This window comes from Anser anser (genome assembly GCF_964211835.1).
Source record: "Anser anser genome assembly, chromosome: 4".
NCBI classification, from domain to species: domain Eukaryota; kingdom Metazoa; phylum Chordata; class Aves; order Anseriformes; family Anatidae; genus Anser; species Anser anser.
In genome coordinates, this window is record NC_139724.1 from 24,248,530 (window position 1) to 24,267,439 (window position 18,910).

General features: G+C 37.8%; 1 protein-coding gene and 1 long non-coding RNA gene across 4 annotated transcripts in view; one reads left to right on the top strand and one right to left on the bottom strand.

Moving 5' to 3' along the window:
• Nucleotides 1-18,910, top strand: part of VEGFC (vascular endothelial growth factor C) — an 81,676-nt gene that overhangs the window by 53,757 nt on the left and 9,009 nt on the right. The window contains 3 exon segments of the mRNA XM_083835343.1: nt 442-655; nt 1,978-2,168; nt 18,407-18,558. Coding sequence (XP_083691469.1) covers nt 442-655; nt 1,978-2,168; nt 18,407-18,558 — 557 coding nt within the window.
• LOC310899201 lies at nt 426-18,394 on the bottom strand. 3 transcript variants are annotated; one of them, XR_014584061.1, is made up of 5 exons: nt 11,523-18,394; nt 10,081-10,260; nt 7,243-7,349; nt 6,743-6,991; nt 426-648 (listed from the first exon to the last, which is right to left on the bottom strand). It is a non-coding gene; the product is annotated as an uncharacterized lncRNA (long non-coding RNA). The 3 variants fall into 3 exon arrangements; XR_014584062.1 differs by having other exon boundaries at nt 10,203-10,260; nt 11,523-18,387; XR_014584063.1 differs by lacking the exon at nt 10,081-10,260 and having other exon boundaries at nt 11,523-18,381.

Sequence of the window (18,910 nt, forward strand, 5' to 3'; positions counted from 1 at the left end):
AACTTTCACCCTTTTTGTATTCCTGGATGTTTTAATTTTCCTGGACTTTTGGAAAATGAAAAAATAATGTTAAATAATGTGAGCATCATATCAATATTTTTGGATTTAAGCATTCCAAATTGTATTATGAAAACTTTTGTTTCCAGGAAAAAAATGCTTTGTTTTGTTGTGTTTTAATCTGCAAATTGTACTTGGATAGGCATAATTCTACAGCTTCTTTCTCACACAGGTGTTTTGAACTACGTGATAAAGAATTACTGTCACAAGCAAAACATTTCAGTATATGTCAATATAGTGTTATGTTGACATTGACAAAAGTAGGTTTTGTAATGAGGACCCCTTTGAGCAAAACTTTACAATACATGAGTTGTTTTTCAGGCTAGTTTCCAGCAAACCTTGTGTAACAGAGAAAGTAATTAATCTTACATGTTACTTTGACAGGCTCATGCAAGCAAAGACCTGGAAGAACAGTTGCGATCTGTGTCCAGTGTGGATGAACTCATGACAGTACTTTACCCCGAATACTGGAAAATGTTCAAATGTCAGTTGAGGAAAGGAGGCTGGCAACACAACAGGGAATACTCTAGCTTTGACACGAGATCAGATGATTCACTGAAATTTGCTGCAGCACACTATAACGCAGAGATCCTGAAAAGTAAGTACAAGTTATAAAATAGGTTATAACATCATAAAATCTGAAGACTTGTCAGTTACATGAAAAATATGTTAAAAGCTCAGCATCATTAGTAAACCACTCTCAGCAGTTTGGTTTGATGTAATGGTTATAAAAAAATCCTTCATCGTCAACTTTCCGTAGTGAAATGAATTGCTCCACAGAAGTACTTTTGTTATGTATATCCATTCTCAGAAAGCTATAGACTGCTTTCTCAGCTCAGTAAATGTAGGAAATTGTTTCTCTTAAGGTATAAGGAATACTGATTTGTAGAGGCTATTAAAAATTTGTAAAAAGCAAAGAAGGCACTAATAGTTCAATTCAGTAACTGATTCTGCTCATTTTCTACAATTAAGTCATGGCTGATAATGTTTTCTTTTCTTATGTGTTATTGCTGTAGGAGGCCAAACTATCCACTTGTAACTTTTTCCTTTTACAAGAGGGCAGTTGACTTATATTCAAACAAGAAAAAAACAGCTTTCAAACAAATATGTCAGTACCCCCTTAATATTTTACGTGACCTGAAGCTTACAATTTAGCAAGTGCTTACAGGCAGAGGAACACAGGATTTATAGCAGTAATTTCTGACATGATATTGGAAACCACGTACCTTAATGGAGCCCATTTTCTCTGAGTTGCCTACCAAAAACTGGCTCCATCAGAGAATAAAGGGCCTGTACAACTGCAAGTCTCATGGCTGTTTAGTGTAACTCTGCATTTGGCAAAGGCTGTATAACACTATGTGAAATATTGGCTGAAATTTGTGTGGATGATTTAAATGTATATACCACCATTCAGGTTAAATCACGTGGTGTGCATGATAGCTAAATAATAGCCTTTTGCTTTAAATTACACTCTTGTAGTTAACAAAGTGAATGTATTCAAATTAATTTCATGTTAAATGTGGAGACAGCAAATTTATTGTTTTTAATGTATAGTATGATCCAAATGAAGTACAGTGTTGGGACCATTAAAAGTTAATTTTCAGAAATGTGCAGTACTTCTCTAGACATCGCTTACAGTGGGACTTAACCCAAGCAAAGAAGGAACCCATGCAGCTTCAGCATCTACAGCTCCATTGTAAATATGCCTCTGCTCCATGGCACATGCCTTTGAAGAGAAAATTAGCTAGAAGTTAACACTGAACAATGTGTATTTCATTGAATAAAGGGTGGGTGGGACTCTTGCAATGCATATTCTGTTTCTAACCATAAATAAAAAAAAAATGCTACTTATTTACTGCAGAAGAGTACTGTTTTTAAGCAGCTGCTTTATAACATATGAAATTCCCTGTATTTTGGCAGGTATTGATACTGAATGGAGAAAAACTCAGTGCATGCCACGTGAAGTGTGCATAGATGTGGGAAAAGAGTTTGGAGCAACTACAAACACCTTCTTTAAGCCCCCATGTGTATCCATCTACAGATGTGGAGGTTGCTGCAATAGTGAAGGACTCCAGTGCATGAATATCAGCACAAATTACATCAGCAAGACAGTAAGTTCTCACTCTTATTACAATCCAAGTGCTCCTTGCAAATTGGTCATGCATACTTAAAATCTATTTATTGCCACTATGGGGAAAGAAAAAAATAAATTTTAGAATACATAGGAAAAACAGCTGAAGATACTACTGCCATGAAGAAAATACTTAACACACTCTTTCCCCAAATATATTTGGTTTAAAAAAAAAAAAAAAAAAGATTATGATGTCCAGTTTTGTTATGACATTTTCTATTAAACTTAATTTTATTCTGTTTGCATGCTGTATTTAGCCTGTAATTTTATTAGTGAAGACTGTATTAGGACACGTGCAGACAGGATTCACATTGCAAAGAGAGCCTTTTAGGAGCTGAACCTTGGCATATTAAGAGATACTAGTGTAAAGCAGCTTTTTGTTGTGTTTTCATGCAACTTCCTCAGGTATATGTCCAGTTTTTATTCTTCAGGACTAGGTCAAGGCTAGTGAACAGGTAAGAGTGTGCAGGGATTGTGCGTTGAGCCTGTGAGCTTCCGTTAAAGGAAAAATATACATGCATTATTCTATTTTAGGTAACTATAACAATTATTACATCTTCTTAAAACAGTGTTTTCTACAAAATTTGTGTAAAAATGGTCACGCTTCAAAATGTTTGCTAGGGTATTTTGCTCTTGTTACAATATTTGGTGTTTTTTGTTGGTTGTGGGCTTTTTTTTAACTCTTCTTTCTAATGCTTTGAAGAAAACTAATTTTAGAGTAAATCTAGCTTCCTTTTTCAACTAGATTCTTCTAGCTGAAGACATCTGTATGTATATATAAGAATGGTATGTAACTGCGTAGACAATGATTAAATGGTAACCCATGGAAATATCATTCCCTTGTCATGATAATTCTTATTGCTCTGAGCCTTCTTGAGAGAAGATTAGGAAAAGTGAAGAAAACAAAAACAAATTTTTTTTTTAAATACATCTTCTGTCTTCATTTCTCACCAAACCTGTCTATGTGAAATGGTGTATTCTACCAAAAATTTTTAATCCTAATTGTGAACTAGTGCTAGACAGTCACACAGCACAGGGATAATGCAACTCAAATAGCTTAAACAAGGAAAACTACAACACTGATACCATTCAGCTCCATAGATATTCCACAGAATCACAGAATCGTCTAGGTTGGAAGAGACCTCCAAGATCATCTAGTCCAGCCTCTGCCCTAACACTAACAAGTCCTCCACTAAACCATATCACTAAGGGCTACATCTAAACGTCTTTTAAAGACCTCCAGGGATGGCGACTCAACCACCTCCCTGGGCAGCCCATTCCAATGCCTAACAACCCTTTCAGTAAAGAAGTTCTTCCTAATATCCAACCTAAACCTCCCCTGGCGCAACTTTAGCCCATTCCCCCTCGTCCTGTCACCAGGCACGTGGGAGAATAAACCAACCCCCACCTCTCTACAGCCTCCTTTAAGGTACCTATAGAGAGCGATGAGGTCTCCCCTGAGCCTCCTCTTCTCCAGGCTAAACAACCCCAGCTCCCTCAACCGCTCCTCGTAAGACTTGTTCTCCAGACCCCTCACCAGCTTCGTTGCCCTTCTCTGGACTCTCTCGAGCACCTCCATGCCCTTCTTGTAGCGAGGGGCCCAAAACTGAACACAGTACTCAAGGTGCGGCCTTACCAGAGCCGAGTACAGGGGGACAATCACCTCCTTAGACCTGCTGGCCACACTGCTTCTTATGCAAGCCAGGATGCTGTTGGCCTTCTTGGCCACTTGAGCACACTGCTGGCTCATATTCAGCCGACTATCAACCAGTACTCCCAGGTCCTTCTCTGCCAGGCAGCTTTCCAGCCACTCATCTCCCAGCCTGTAGCGCTGCTTGGGGTTGTTATGCCGCAGATGCAGAACCCGGCACTTGGCCTTGTTGAACTTCATGCAGTTGACCTCAGCCCATCGGTCCAGCCTATCCAGATCCTCCTGCAGAGCCTTCCTACCCTCGAGCAGATCGACACACGCACCTAATTTGGTGTCATCTGCAAACTTACTGAGGGTGCACTCAATCCCCTCATCCAGGTCATCGATAAAGATATTAACGAGGACCGGCCCCAGCACTGAGCCCTGGGGGACTCCACTAGTGACCGGCCTCCAACTGGATTTGGCTCCATTCACCACAACTCTTTGGGCCCAGCCATCCAGCCAGTTTTTAACCCAACAAAGCGTACGCCAGTCCAAGCCACGAGCAGCCAGTTTCTCGAGGAGAATGTTGTGGGAAACGGTGTCAAAAGCCTTACTGAAGTCAAGGTAGACCACATCCACAGCCTTCCCCTCATCCACCAAGCGCGTCACTTGGTCATAGAAGGAGATCAGGTTCGTCAAGCAGGACCTACCTTTCATAAACCCATGCTGACTGGGCCTGATCGCCTGGTTGCCCTGCAAGTGCCGTGTGATGACACTCAAGATAATCTGCTCCATGAGCTTCCCTGGCACTGAGGTCAAACTAACAGGCCTATAGTTCCCCGGGTCTACCCTCCGGCCCTTCTTGTAGATGGGCATCACGTTTGCTAGCCGCCAGTCGACTGGAACCTCCCCTGATAGCCAGGACTGCCGATAAATAACGGAAAGCGGCTTGGCCAGCTCCTCCGCCAGTTCGCTCAGTACCCTCGGGTGCATCCCATCCGGCCCCATCGACTTGTGTACATCCAAGTGTCGTAGCAGGTCGCCAACCATTTCCTCATGGATAGCGAGGGCCACATCCTGCTCCCCATCCCCTTCCACCAGCTCAGGGTACCAGGTATCCAGAGAACAACCGGTCTTGCCGCTAAAGACTGAGGCAAAGAAAGCATTGAGCACCTCAGCCTTTTCCTCATCTTTTGTAACTAAGTTTCCCCCCGCATCCAGTAAAGGATGGAGATTCTCCTTAGTCCTCCTTTTTGCGTTGATGTATTTGTAAAAACGTTTTTTGTTATCTTTAACGGCAGTAGCCAGATTGAGTTCCAGATGAGCTTTGGCCTTTCTATAATTTTGTCCCTGCACAATATCCTTATAGTCCTCCTGAGTAGCCTGCCCTCTTTTCCAAAGCTTATAAACCCTCCTTTTTCTCCTAAGCTCAAGCCACAACTCTCTGCTCAGCCAGGCCGGTCTAGTTCCGCGTCAGCTCGTCTTTGGGCATGTGGGGACAGACCGCTCCTGAGCCGTTAAGATTTCCTTCTTGAGGAGTGCCCAGCCTTCCTGGACTCCTTTGCCCTTCAGAACCTCCTCCCAAGGGACTCTGCCAACCAGTGTCCTGAACAGCTCAAAGTCAGCCCTCCGGAAGTCCAAGACAGCGGTTTTACTGGTCCCCTTCCTGACTTCGCCAAGAATAGAGAACTGAACCATTTCGTGGTCACTCTGCCCAAGACAGCTCCCGACCACCACATCTCCCACCAGTCTGTCACTGTTCGTGAACAGAAGGTCTAGCGGGGCACCTCCCCTGGTAGGCTCTCTAACCAGCTGCATCAGGAAGCTATCTTCCACGCTCTCCAGAAACCTCCTAGACTGCTTTCTCCTGGGCTGTGTTGTGCTTCCAGGATATGTCTGGGAAGTTGAAGTCCCCCACAAGAACAAGCGCTGACGATTTCGCGGCTTCTGCCAGCTGCCTGTAGAACTCCTCATCAGTCTCCTCATCCTGGTTTGGCGGCCTATAACAGACCCCCACCAGGATGCTTGCCTTGTTGGCCTTCCCTCTGATCCTAACCCATAGGGACTCAACCTTATCATTCCCAGCCTCAAGTTCCTCAACATCTAAACACTCTCTAATATAGAGAGCCACACCACCACCCCTTCTGTGCTGCCTGTCCCTTCTGAAGAGCCTATAGCCAGACACTGCAGCACTCCAGTCATGAGAGTGGTCCCACCACGTTTCCGTGATGGCAACCAAGTCATAGCCTTCCCGCTGCACGATGGCTTCCAGCTCCTCCTGTTTGTTGCCCATGCTGCGTGCATTAGTGTAGATGCACTTCAGATGGGCCATTGCCATCTTCCCCGGCTCTGCCATTGTTCCCCCCGGCACAGCTCCAACAGGCCTTCTTTCAGCCCCGTCCCCCTTCTTTCCTAGTTTAAAGCCCTCTCAACAAGCCCTGCTAGCTCCTGGGCTAGGATCTGTTTTCCCCTTAGAGATAGGGACCCGTCTGCGGCCATCAGGCCGGGTGCCGAGTAAAGCGCCCCATGGTCAAAAAAACCAAAATTTCTGTGTTGGCACCAGCCTCTGAGCCACGTGTTAATCAGGTGGGCTTTCCGTGTCCTCTCGGTACCCCTCCCTGCTACTGCAGGGATAGATGAAAACACCACCTGTATTCCCGCTCCAGCCACTAACCGTCCCAGTCCCCTAAAGTCCCGTTTGATAGCCTTCAGGCTTCTCTCATCAATATCATCACTGCCAGCCTGGACTATCAAAAGAGGGTGGTAGTGGACTATCAAAAGAGGGTAGTAGTCATTCCCCTAACAACTGTCCTAATTCCAGTAGCTTGAAGGATGCAAATCCATTTTTCATGTTACAAACCAAGAAATATGGCCAGATTATTATTATTATTATTATCTGGCATATATGAAGTTTAGCTTACCTGAAGAAAGGATGATCTAGTTGGAGACAGTTGTTGCATTTTGCACAGATTTCCTGGTCTTGGAATACATTGTAAGCTTTGGGTAAATAATCCCGTTCGATTCATTTTTCTTTTCATACCTGTTGAGTGAAGTCCTTAGTCATTTTTTTGCCTAGCATAAAATGTTTAGACTGGTACTGAGTTTCTTTCTAAGTTCGTGATGTCATTGGTAATGATGTGATACAGGCGGAGTTAAAGATTTGAGAGACTCTGAAAAGGAAAATGTTACAAGGCTTGTCAGAAAGAAGAGACAACAGCATTGTGTTTTCTTACCAATTTTGTAAAAGCAAGCAATATAATCTCAGAGTTTTCTGTCTTGCTTCTGCTTTCCAGTTTTATCTGGTCCTTGACAGAATGCAGTTTAAAAAAAAAAAAAACTTATAAAAGGAAGAGAGCAATAGCTATATCTCTTCATCTGTCATCATCTCAAATCTTTTTAAAGTTACGTGACCACAGCTTACCCTATATCAGATGAGCATTAGGAAGAAAAAAGTATTGGATTCAAGACCGTTCTGTGGAATTCAGGTACCCTGCACACCTATCTTTACTACTGTTTTCCTTTTCTTTCCTGAATGAAATGAAAACAAATGGTTAGTAAGCAGGCCTCTCCTGTTTCTTTTCATAAGTCACCATTTTTTGTAGCCTTATTTTTTGATATATAAACTCCATAAGACAAGCCTTACACTGTTCACCTTGCAGAAAAAGTGTTTAATGGGAAATGAACTTTTCAGCTGGAGATCTTACTGTGACGGCAAACCGTAGCATTGGTTAAAGACATTAAAATCTAAAGAAAATGGACATCGGCTTTAATCGTAATTAATTAAAAAGAAGAGAGCTAAGCATAGAAATTACTTTTATGGGGCGCAAATCATTGATTGGCAGGAGAATAGACTAGGTCAGATATTCCCAGATTGGCTTGTGGAACACTGTGGAGGTCCAGAGAGAGTTCAACAGTTCTCCGGTGCTGGCTGTGCTTCTCCTTTCTAGCTACTTAACTTAATTAAGAGAAAAATAGAAAAATATTCAGCTTTGCTTTTAATACCAATTGCTTCAACAAAAACTGTTTTTGTAATTGCTAAGGGGTGTTTATACAATCACGATTGGGATATGAGACAGTTTCTTAAGATGTGGTACAAGGTCTACGAAAACATTTGAAGATCCCGTTAGGGTAATTCATAATACGCAGTAGGTCATTTTCTTCTCCTTTATCCATGACATTGCAATAGCCCAGGTTTGTAAGTGGTGGCTTATCTAATAAAGGTCTGTGAGGAAGGTGGTTGGATGGGTTTTGATTGTATTTTTTTTTTAGATGGTGTTTTTTTGTTTGGTCAGTTTGGGTGGTGGCATTTTTTTTTCCTAAATTGTTATTGGTCGTATATCCATTCTCTGTTTCTATGACACTAGTAATTCAACAGCAGTTACAAAGATTGGAACTACCTGATGCAACAATAGCCTGTCCCTGAGCTGTATTTTTTGTATGCCCCACCTAGAAGTACTTGTTTATAGGGTGAAGGGAAGCAGTGAGGAGATGTCAAAAATGAGCCATCTCATTCCATTCTTCCTCTTGGCTGGCAGGGTGGACAGTTTTTTGGCTTCTTTCACATTATTTGATGTAAAGATCCTAAATCTTTTTTCATAGTTAGAGTAATAATCCCTCAAGGGAAAACATCTTTCCAAACAGTTTGAGATGAGATTTAGAGGAGCTTTTCTCACAGGAAACAAGTTAGCAGCTTGACATTGTTTGCCATATTTGAGATGTACATGACATTCCTTTATACAATTTGGAGATGCACGTGTCACAAGAATTTTCAGTCATTTTGAACTTTACCATTTATGTCTTTTCCCATGCATTTTTCTATATTAGACTGGTGATTGTAACGATAGAGTATCCACTATTAATAGTGGGAGATAAATCAATATAAATTCCAAATGTTTTTTTGTTAAAATTTATTGGAAGAAAATTGATTCAAATATAAGAAGATAGAATAAGGAACCCTAGCTACTAAACATTTATGAAATGTATTGTTTTAAATAAGTTACCTGTTATTTTATCTGACATAAGCCTTGAAATACTGTGTGTTGGTGGTGTTTTTTTCAAAAAAGATAGTAAAATAAATAATGATATTATATGATTTCTCACATAACCTATTTTCATTCTTTCCAGCGTAGAGATGTTTAGAGTTTTGACATCAAACAGCCTTCTATCCTTGGCTTGAAAATCTCTCTTGACACATTGTGCTCTGTTATGTCGGTTATATTTGGCTAGCCTTACTAACAGTTTAGGAAGTACAAAGATCACAATTGATAGAAACTGAAAGTCAATCAATCTAAGGGAAACTTGCCAAAATAAACCACAGTCCATCAGGAAAATATAATGTGGTTAATGTAAATCTGGAAAAAAATCATACATAAATCCTATATTGTAAAAATATCTAGAATGATAAGTAAGCTTCCTTCATTGATATGAAAAAATTTTTTGATTATTTTATATTTCAGAAGTCACTGGTGATAATTTCATGTGTGCTGATACAATGACACATATTATGATACTTCTGAATAAATTAATTTAGCCACCAAAGCAAAGAAATACTTTGTACAGAAATCAACAGTTGTTTTTTTTCTGGAAAGTATGGCATGAACTCCTGCTAATCTGAAGAAAGGAAGTATCAATGCAGTGAATAAAAACTACATGCTTTCCTAATGATTAGTGAGGATGAATATATGGAAATATTTGTTTGACTGGAAAGCTGATGGCTTTTTTGATCAAGCATTGGGAGATTCATGTCTGCTGTTGGATTATTTTTTTTTTAATTATTATTATTATTTTATTTTTTAATGTTAAAATCGTTCTGAGCTCCAAGTTGCCCCACCCTTGTTTCTGTTCTCCACTCCAGCTCTGTAAATGGCTACAGGAAGAACTGTGACAGTGTGGAAGCTGGAAAGAGTCTTCTACGTGGTGGTCTGCAGTACCACACAGTTCTGGCCTGGAAGCTCTTGCAAGAGGAGTAAAGAAATAATGAGGTTGAAAAGAAAAGGGGACTGATGCATTTGGCATCACAGTAATTGCAGAGTGCCAAAGGCCATTTGGGTTGGATGGAACAAGTCAGGGCCACCTTTGCTTCTCACTCGAGAAGTACAGCACAGAACATATGCGCTGAACTTCAAGGATTTTAAAAAATTACAAGTAAAAAAATGAAAATTCAGGAAAAAATGGTTTAATAATTGCATGTGTGATTCTAGAAGGGATCTAATTATCCTCTTACCTTTGTATTAGTCTGAAAAGTTCTTTAATTACATACCTGTCTGTACTAGGAGGCAGAAAATACAAGCATAAGCAGCTGACATTCAGGTCTGTAGGACAAGTCTTTTAGTTTTGGCTGGTGCAGTGGAATGAAGGATAACTATTTAACCTAAAATATACCTGATTACAGGTTGTGTCTGAGGTAGAGAAATTTGCCATTGAAATTACAGGTCTTCTCCTGTGGGAGGAGAAAAAATCAAAACAGCCTTTTCAAACCTTTTAAAGTGTATGTAGTGCATGTATTTTAGTGTTGTGCTTTGTGAATAAAATGCAGCTTAATATTACACATATTCTATAATTAAGACATTATGAATTCAAGATGACCAGATATCTCTTGTTGATATTGAAAAGTTACAAGAAATATATTAAGAAATGTATTAGATAGTGAACTAACTACTTGACTTTTTTGCTTCAAATCAGTCCTATGGAGAATAAAAAGTAATTAAATGCCCAGAGATTTGTAAAAACATTTACGGACTATAGCTATAGACTCTGAGTCTGTAGTCCAAATGTACAAAGAAAAATTACCTTTCCTTGTTTTTGAAGATGAGTATTTCACGTTTGGCTAGATTGAAAGATTTATGATGGGGAAGATAGTATATTCAAAGTATTATCTGTAGATAGATTTGTGTATACTCATTTATGAGAAAGGTTATCATTTTCTCTTTCTGTTCCTGTTTTTCGTTTAGTGTTGTGCTCAGATGAATTTAGTCAAAAAATCAGTCTTGTAAGATGATCTTTAGATTCTGTTTTTATTAATGCAAAATGATAGCTGTAGAAGTCTGTAAAAATATAGTACATAAAAATCTTTTCTATAAATATAAATATCCAGTGATAAATTTGTAAATGTCTTGCAGGGATAACAAAATCAGTCACAACTGGTGAATTTAGCTGACCTCATAGAAGATGTACCAGGTTTTGGTCTAAATGTAATGACTATTCCTTGTTTGTTTGTGGTTTTTTGTTTGTTTGTTTTAATTAACATGAGAAAGCCAGCATTAATAAAAGTACAGAACCTGTTTATTTGTTCCTACACAGAAAAAAATAATCTAAATTGCAAAAACAGGTGCATATGGTTACTGAGGGAAACTATTGTACAGAAATTTGCCTACAAATATTTATAGAATCAAGTTCTGTAAAGTGTGCATTATCGTGTGTCAGGGTGAGAGAGATGGACCTGTTTAGCTTGGAAAAGAGAAGACCGAGGGGAGACCCCATCAATGTGTATAAATATCTGAGGGGAGGGTGTCAAAGGATGGAGACAGTCTCTTTTGAGTTGTGCCCAGTGAGAGAACGAGAGGCAATGGGCACAAACTGAAGCACAGGAAGTTCTGGCTGAATATGAGAGGACACTTCTTTACTGTGAGGCTGACAGAGCATTGGGACAGGATGCCCGGAAAGGTTGTGGAGTCTCCTTCTTTGGAGATATTCAAAACCCACCTGGATGCCATGCTGTTCAATGTGCTCTAGGTGATCCTGCTCAGCAGGGGGTTGGACTAAATGACCTTCAGAGGTCCCTTCCAACCATGGCCATTCTGTGATTCTGTAGAAAGCAAAGCATTTTTTTTCAATATAAAACGACAGTCTCGTAGCTGACTTTCACAGTAGCCTATCTGATAATTAACACTTCTATTATTAAACAAAGTCATAATGCTTTGAAAAATAAATGTAAAAATAACCATTAGTATCTGAAGAGACTTTGATAAAAAGATGGTACCTGAAGAAGAATCAGCTTTAAGATCTAGAGTATATTTAGCAGATACATAAGATTTGATGATAACTTAACATGTGATGTTGATCAATAATTAAATCACATTTTCTTATACTGTAGACATGGAAAAAGTTGTGATGGAAAGGAAATATAAATCTCTCATTCTATATATAGGATATATTTTTTCTATTCTGTATGTATGTTCTGTACAAGGAGAAAGGATATCAAGTCATCTTGATAATGGTCAGTAGAACCTACAGAAAATACATATTCTTTAAAAGAAGTCCTGCAACCAAAGCTTTTTGAAAATCCACATAGTATCAATTACTGCGATGATTTTGGCACAAAATTCTTGCTTTAATATCACTATAGTTTTTACTCAGAAGTGGATGATTTTGTTGCAATTTACTGTACAAGGCTCTTCAATCTTTTTGTGACAAAAAAAAGAAAAAGGAAAAAAACATCATTTATAGTCGCACACTATCATGTTCAATGGTAAACAATTATAGTTTAAGCAGCCTAGTGTTAGGAGTACCCAGTTTACCCCATTGGGTAATTACTCTATTGTCATTCTCAGCCTAACTTTCCTGTTCTTTAATAATAGGTGATGTCTGTGCCAGACACCTGACTCAGCTTGATGTGTTGTTTTTACTTTCTTGTTTTTTTGCTTTAAAACTTCAGCCAAAGTTGTGGTTCTGCTGCTTCTTAGACCAGAATGAGAGAGAATCATAGAATCATTCAGGTTGGAAAAGACCTCAAAGATCATCTAGTCCAACCTTTAACCTAGTGCTAAAGTCCACTGTTAAACCATGCTACTATGTTGTACATCTACACATTTCTTGAAGACCTTGAGGTACGGTAACTGAACTGCTTCCCTGGGCAGCCTATTCCAATGCCGCACAACTCTTTCAGTAAAGAAATTTCCCTAATATCCGACCCAAACCTCCCCTGATGCAACTTGAGGCCATTTTCCCTCATCTTATCACTTGGTGCTTGGAAGAAGAGCCTGATCCCCCACCTCACTACAACCTCCTTTAAGGTAGTTTCAAAGTACTCATAGGACCTGTTTTCTAGATCCTTCACCAGCTTCATTGCCCTTCTTTGGACACACTCCAGCACCTCGATGTCCTTCTTGTAGTGAGGGGTCAGCATAAAATGATACTTAAAGAAAATTAAAGGGGCCAACAAAAACAATATTAGATTTTTTTCTTCTCTGAAAAAGTTGTAATGTTTCCTGGTTTTAGGCAAAGTATATGACGCTTGTTCATTTGTATTAGGAATATGTGTTTTGTTATCTTCAGGACAATCTGCATGCTCTTAGGCCTGAAAAAATACTTTTTTTTTTTTTTTTAAGACCTAGGAGATGCATGAAACTGGAGAGTTGGAATTATTTGTGACTAGAGCACTTTATAACTTAGAGTTGAACAACTATGCAGTTTCAGATATAGACACCTAAATCGTATTTTTTTTAGGGAGAACCTGTCATTAATACATCTATCTTTATCATGGTGGGAGGGAAGGAACCTGGCTGATTCAGAAGGAGGTGGGACAAGATTTGCGTGTGCTAGGAATTACGTGAAGGAGCCCAAAAACAGGGAAGGGAATTGAGCTTTGCAGGCTGGCTGGCTGAAAGAAAAGCTATGTTTGGGCTGAAGTGACGGGAGACTGGCATGGAGAATCATACTGGGTTTAGACCTAAGGAAACAAGGGCTGAACATAGTGCTTTGTAGAGGAATACTGGGAGGGGTGAGAAAGACTGGAAGACCTGCAGGCTAGTTGTCTGTTACAAAACAGCCTTAGACTGGCTGAATGGAATGTGTTCAGTTCCTGTGAAATGCATTAACCCCATATGTTTTATAGCTGTTCTTCAGTTGTGTAGAGATTCCATTAGTATTTGTGATATATTGATATATACAGTATGTTATTGATATATGTTGACAGTATTAGCTAATGTGGAAGAGGCTGGAACAGAGCTTTAACTGTAATTATTTTTTTCATGTTATATGTATATAATACTCTTTAGTTATCACATATTGCTGTGGTGGTTGTTTTCCATCGGTTTCCTGACCTTAATGTAGTGTTGGTAGCATGTAAATACAGAACAGCATGGGCAAGTTGAGTCTAATTTTTTCTTTTAAATTTTGAATATTTGCCTCTAACTCTAGTAATACTTATTGCATGTACTTTAATTTGCTGTTTAATGTACTATAATTATTCACATTTTCTCAAAACTTTGAGCCATAAAAGCTCTCCACCTTGGGGAAAAAAAAAAAAAACCCTACCCGAATACCTCCTACTGTCAGATTTCATGTTCTTCAGGAGATTGAAGCTCATTCTTTGCAGCCTTTCATCCTGAGTATCTGTCTTTATGCAATAGCCCCTGAAGAACTGACCTGATGGAAATGTCTTTCCCCTTATTGTCTGTAGCATGAATTAGCCTAATTTTTACTATCATTTGAAGCTGAGAAGGAAGGGCAGATTTGTGAGCATTTAAGAATACGGTGAAACCAATCATTTACTGAATGGGGGAATCAGACAGCAATATTAACCATCTGCTCTCTTGAGAGGAGGTACCCACAGGAACAGTAGCCACCCAGCAATGGTGCCAGAAAAGAAGGCAGTCAAGAACCAGCGTCCTGCTCAGATGCTGTGGTGCATTTCTTATACAACAGTCCTTTCTGGATATTGACATTTGGCTGTTAGGTATTGTTATGTATGCCCTGTAGTGACAACAGATGTTAAACGTATTGCTCTATTGGATGAAGAAGATTAGCAAGAAATAAATTAGAGATACTAACAAAACCAGAAAGCATTACAGAACGTCAGATCTTACCTAACTTGAAGTGATTTATTGAGATAATAATTCAAACTCAGTTTATGTATATTCACTTTCACTTAAATAACTTAATTGGATTTAGAGATGCTGCTATCAGTTGAGAGCAATGCCTTTTTTTTTTCAGAATGGATCCTATTTCAAAATGCCAGAGATTATTTAAGCAGAATTATTCGGAGTTATATATTTTCTGTAGCAGATTACTTTTCAAGAATGTATTTCTTGTGAAATCTCTTCTTGATATATTTTTCATTATCAGAAGAGAAGAATAAATATCTCCTTTTCCAGAATGCATCAGAATATAGTATCCTAATAGCATGTGCAGACATGCTAAAATATGAAGGAAGAACAAATCAATAATTCCAATCCCAGTGCTTTATCATTTTCATTAAGGATTTTTTTGTTTTCAAAATGCTAGTCCACGTATCATCTTCAGCACTTTCTGAAAGTGAGGCCCATAAATATAATACTAAATATAATATGTTATAATCTCTAACATAAATAGGTGGGCTTGGGTTATTGGCTTTATTTGTGAGCAGTAGCTGCAAGCAGGTGATGTAAAATATGCTGTTAACAGAATTTTATTGAACAAATTGAAGGTTATTCTATGAGAATAAGGAAGCTAGTTTACTTTCCATTGCTTAAGTAGGGTCTTTTGTATTTACCACTGAATGGTAACAGTTGTTAGCAATATTCACATCTAAACTGATACCTTTCACAGTTTAAATGGAAGGATAAATGTAGATGAAGAAAATTCATGCCCACCCTCTTTTCAGCTCACAATTGGGAAGTCTGAGGATTTTAAATTAAATTTCTCTTAGTGTACTCCAGAAGCCCAACAGGTGCTTCGGGATTGTAGCAGCGGTCCTACGCTGCCATCTCCAGTGGTCTGGAGTCTGTTACACTTTGCAGCATGGCAGACTGATGTATTCCTAGAGCAAAGGAAGAATAGACCATGCTCTTTTTTCAAGAAGCTGCAGTTTGGTCCATGCAAACAATCACTCTTATCTTCAGCTACTAAATTTTATTAGTTAGAACTAGTGGGTTTTAGTGGATTTTTACTTCAGCTTTGAAAAAGCAAATTCATGTTGTCATAGGAGAGCAGAAAAAGCAGAAGATTCTCTTTTTATGTGTAATATTGTGATAAAGTGCATATTCTTTGTCCAGCCCTAGTGTTTGATCTGCCCTTCGGTTCATATATGTGTATTAAGAATCTTTTTTACAAGATATTTAATGCATTATAAAGTCCTTTGATTCTATAAATTCGTAGATGGCCAATTTTTTAAAGAAGTCTTAATGGCTGTACTGTCCTTCCAAAAGCACAACTTGTTTAAAAAAACTAAAATAAAATGGAATTCTTGCATACACAGATGACTTTGACTTTTGCCATCTCTTTAGAGATCAGGATTTAAAGAACAGCCAAAAACCTCAGCATGTATTTTCTCAAATGTGTACTGTATGTAGAAGTGAAAGCTATTTTTCACAAATGTGGTCCTTTCTGTCTCTTTACACCCTCCTCTCCGATTTCTTGTTTGTGTGTTATACCAAACCTATGATGATCTTCAAATAGGTGGATATTTTTAAGAGAAATGAATAGGTACCTAAATTTATTTTCATATTAAAAATATTAGTATGAAAAGGATAGCTCTGTGTTATGATTATTGCTCTTTTTGGATGAGACGTTGGTGAGAATGCCTTTTGTGATTAATTTAAAAATATTTATAACAGATGAGGGTAAAGGAGCCAATATTGATTTGTAAGCCAAGAAGGATTATAAGAATAATAAAAAGTTGATATAATTTCTCTTTCCAGAAGTCTATATTGAACTTAGTGAAAAGCCTGGAAGTTTGCCTGGTGATAGTTATGTTTAAGGGAGGCAGGCACTGATTTTGCATTCATTTTATTAGTACCAAACTTTAAACTACGAGTGGACTTGTGCCTTTATAATGACCCCAAAATTTAATAAGGGTTATTTATTTTGCAACGGGAACAGGAATCTAAATGTTAATATTCTTTGTTGACAAGGCTCTCTGTCAAGATAAACTCTTTTCATGGTAGCTCCATAGATGGATAGCTTTTTTCCAACAGTACATGGAAGATGCAGGAAACTATCTTCTGTTTGGTTTTTCCTTCTAAAGAAGCAAAGATATATAATTTTGCATTTTTAGATTCTATTGGAAAAAAAAAAACTAATATAAGGGATGTAGTACTTCTTGCAGGAAAGCTAATAGCATTATAATCCTCTGTAACAGAATAAAATGCAAATATAGTACTTCTGCCAAATCAGTTCTTTTATGACACAACATTAAACTTTTTTAAAGATACAGTCACTCAATACTTCCAAAATTCATTTTGTAAAATCGATATTTGTCAGAGTTGAAAGCCCTTTACAAAGTTTAGGTTTAAATTGCCTAATTTAGGTATGGCAATGATATGAACTTTATCGTGGGCTGTACAAGCACCTCTTTACCTTGTGGGTCCTTGGTGAATACACCCCATACAGCTGTACCTGCATGCTTATTAGCACCCAGGCTCACTTGTGTACTCCTACGTAAGATTTTCTGTTCAAGACATCCTGAAGATGTACTTTGCATTTTGAGTAATTTAAAATGATCAGTGTTTTCATTACATTTGCAAGCTGCCTATATGCCATACTATAAAGTTACTGACAGTAAAAAAAAAAAAAAAGCATAAAATATATTATAAAAAAGCATTGCAGATTCGAGCTAAAAATTAATGTGTTGCTACACAATCTTATCAACTGAAACTGGAAAAATAACTAATTTCCATATTTTTGAAGGCCCCAGACTATTCAGAAATATTCTTAAATGTATTTGGAAATGTGACTGCACACCTAAAAGGCAACAGTGTACTATTGTATTAAAAATACCACCAAAAATAGTTTTTAAGACTTTGACCTAATGTATCTGTCCTAACTTTTTGGTAGACTATTGAGATTTTAGTTTTGTAATGACATTTTCTTAATTTCTTAAAATTAGATGACCCAAATTAAATAGTGAAATGTGTCTTGGTGGTTTTCTGTTATCCCACGTTGAGTTTTTCCAGAAGACATCACTGACGTTATCTTCTTTGACTCACTGAATTACATTTCCCACTAAAATTAGGCTTTTGTTATTTTGCATTTCATTAAAATATATTATTTCTTAATATTCTGGAAATATATTCATAGTTCAAGATGCGTTCTATTAGGGTGACCATATAATTTTCACTGATATAAATACTAGAAAGTCAAAAATATGGTATGTGTATCTCAAAACTCATTTATATGAAAGTGTTTTGATCTAAATCTGATATGTTGCTGTTTTATACAAGCTCTGTAATTTTGCAACTGATGTATTATGTTGTAGTTGATCCCCTTTTTAAATTATTCTTGTTTTCCAAATTTTTGAAGAGTCTTTCAAATACTATATTTTGGATATTACAAAGACTGCCAATTTGAAGTAATTTCCTCTAGAAGAATGAGTTCTTCATAAATTTTCATCTTTTAACATCTTTGATTCTAATGTCATAGTAAGCAAACTGGCATATAACAGGATTTAACACTATAAATGTTAATTGTTATAACGTAGATATTGTTTTTTTTTTTTTTTTACTTAGTAATTATTTAGCAGTATCATTGAATATTGAACTGAATGATAGTAGAGAACAAAAACCCAAGCTTAACTTCCCTATTGGTGTTTGTCTATGTCATTATATTATCTTTAGCTGTACTGTTACTGGTCTATAAAAAAGTTCTTTTCTTTGCTTTCCCTTCTGTAGTTGTTTGAAATTACAGTGCCTCTTTCTCATGGCCCCAAACCTGTAACCGTCAGTTTTGCCAATCACACGTCCTGCCGATGCATGTCTAAGTTGGATGTTTACAGACAAGTTCATTCTATCATAAGACGTTCCTTGCCAGCAACACAAACCCAGTAAGTATGAGACTTGTCTTTCCTTTCACCTTACAAGCAGGCATATGTAATTAAATTTAAAATATTGCTGGAAGCTTCCACAGTTAACATAGGTGAACTTGTATACATTAGTAGTAGCAGAATGCATTTTGCAAAGGAGCTAATGGTGGTTTACATGGAAAGAATGTTAGTAAAGTAATTAACACAGTATCTTTTTACCCAGTGGGTAAACTGGGGATAGGTCGCTATAAAAAATAAATAAAGAAAAGAAAAGAAAAAAGAATACTAATGAGTTGGTTTGTTTGTTTTCCCTCCATGGAAACAGCAAAAATGCAATTGAGGCCCCCAAAAAATCAACTTCTTAAAAATAAAT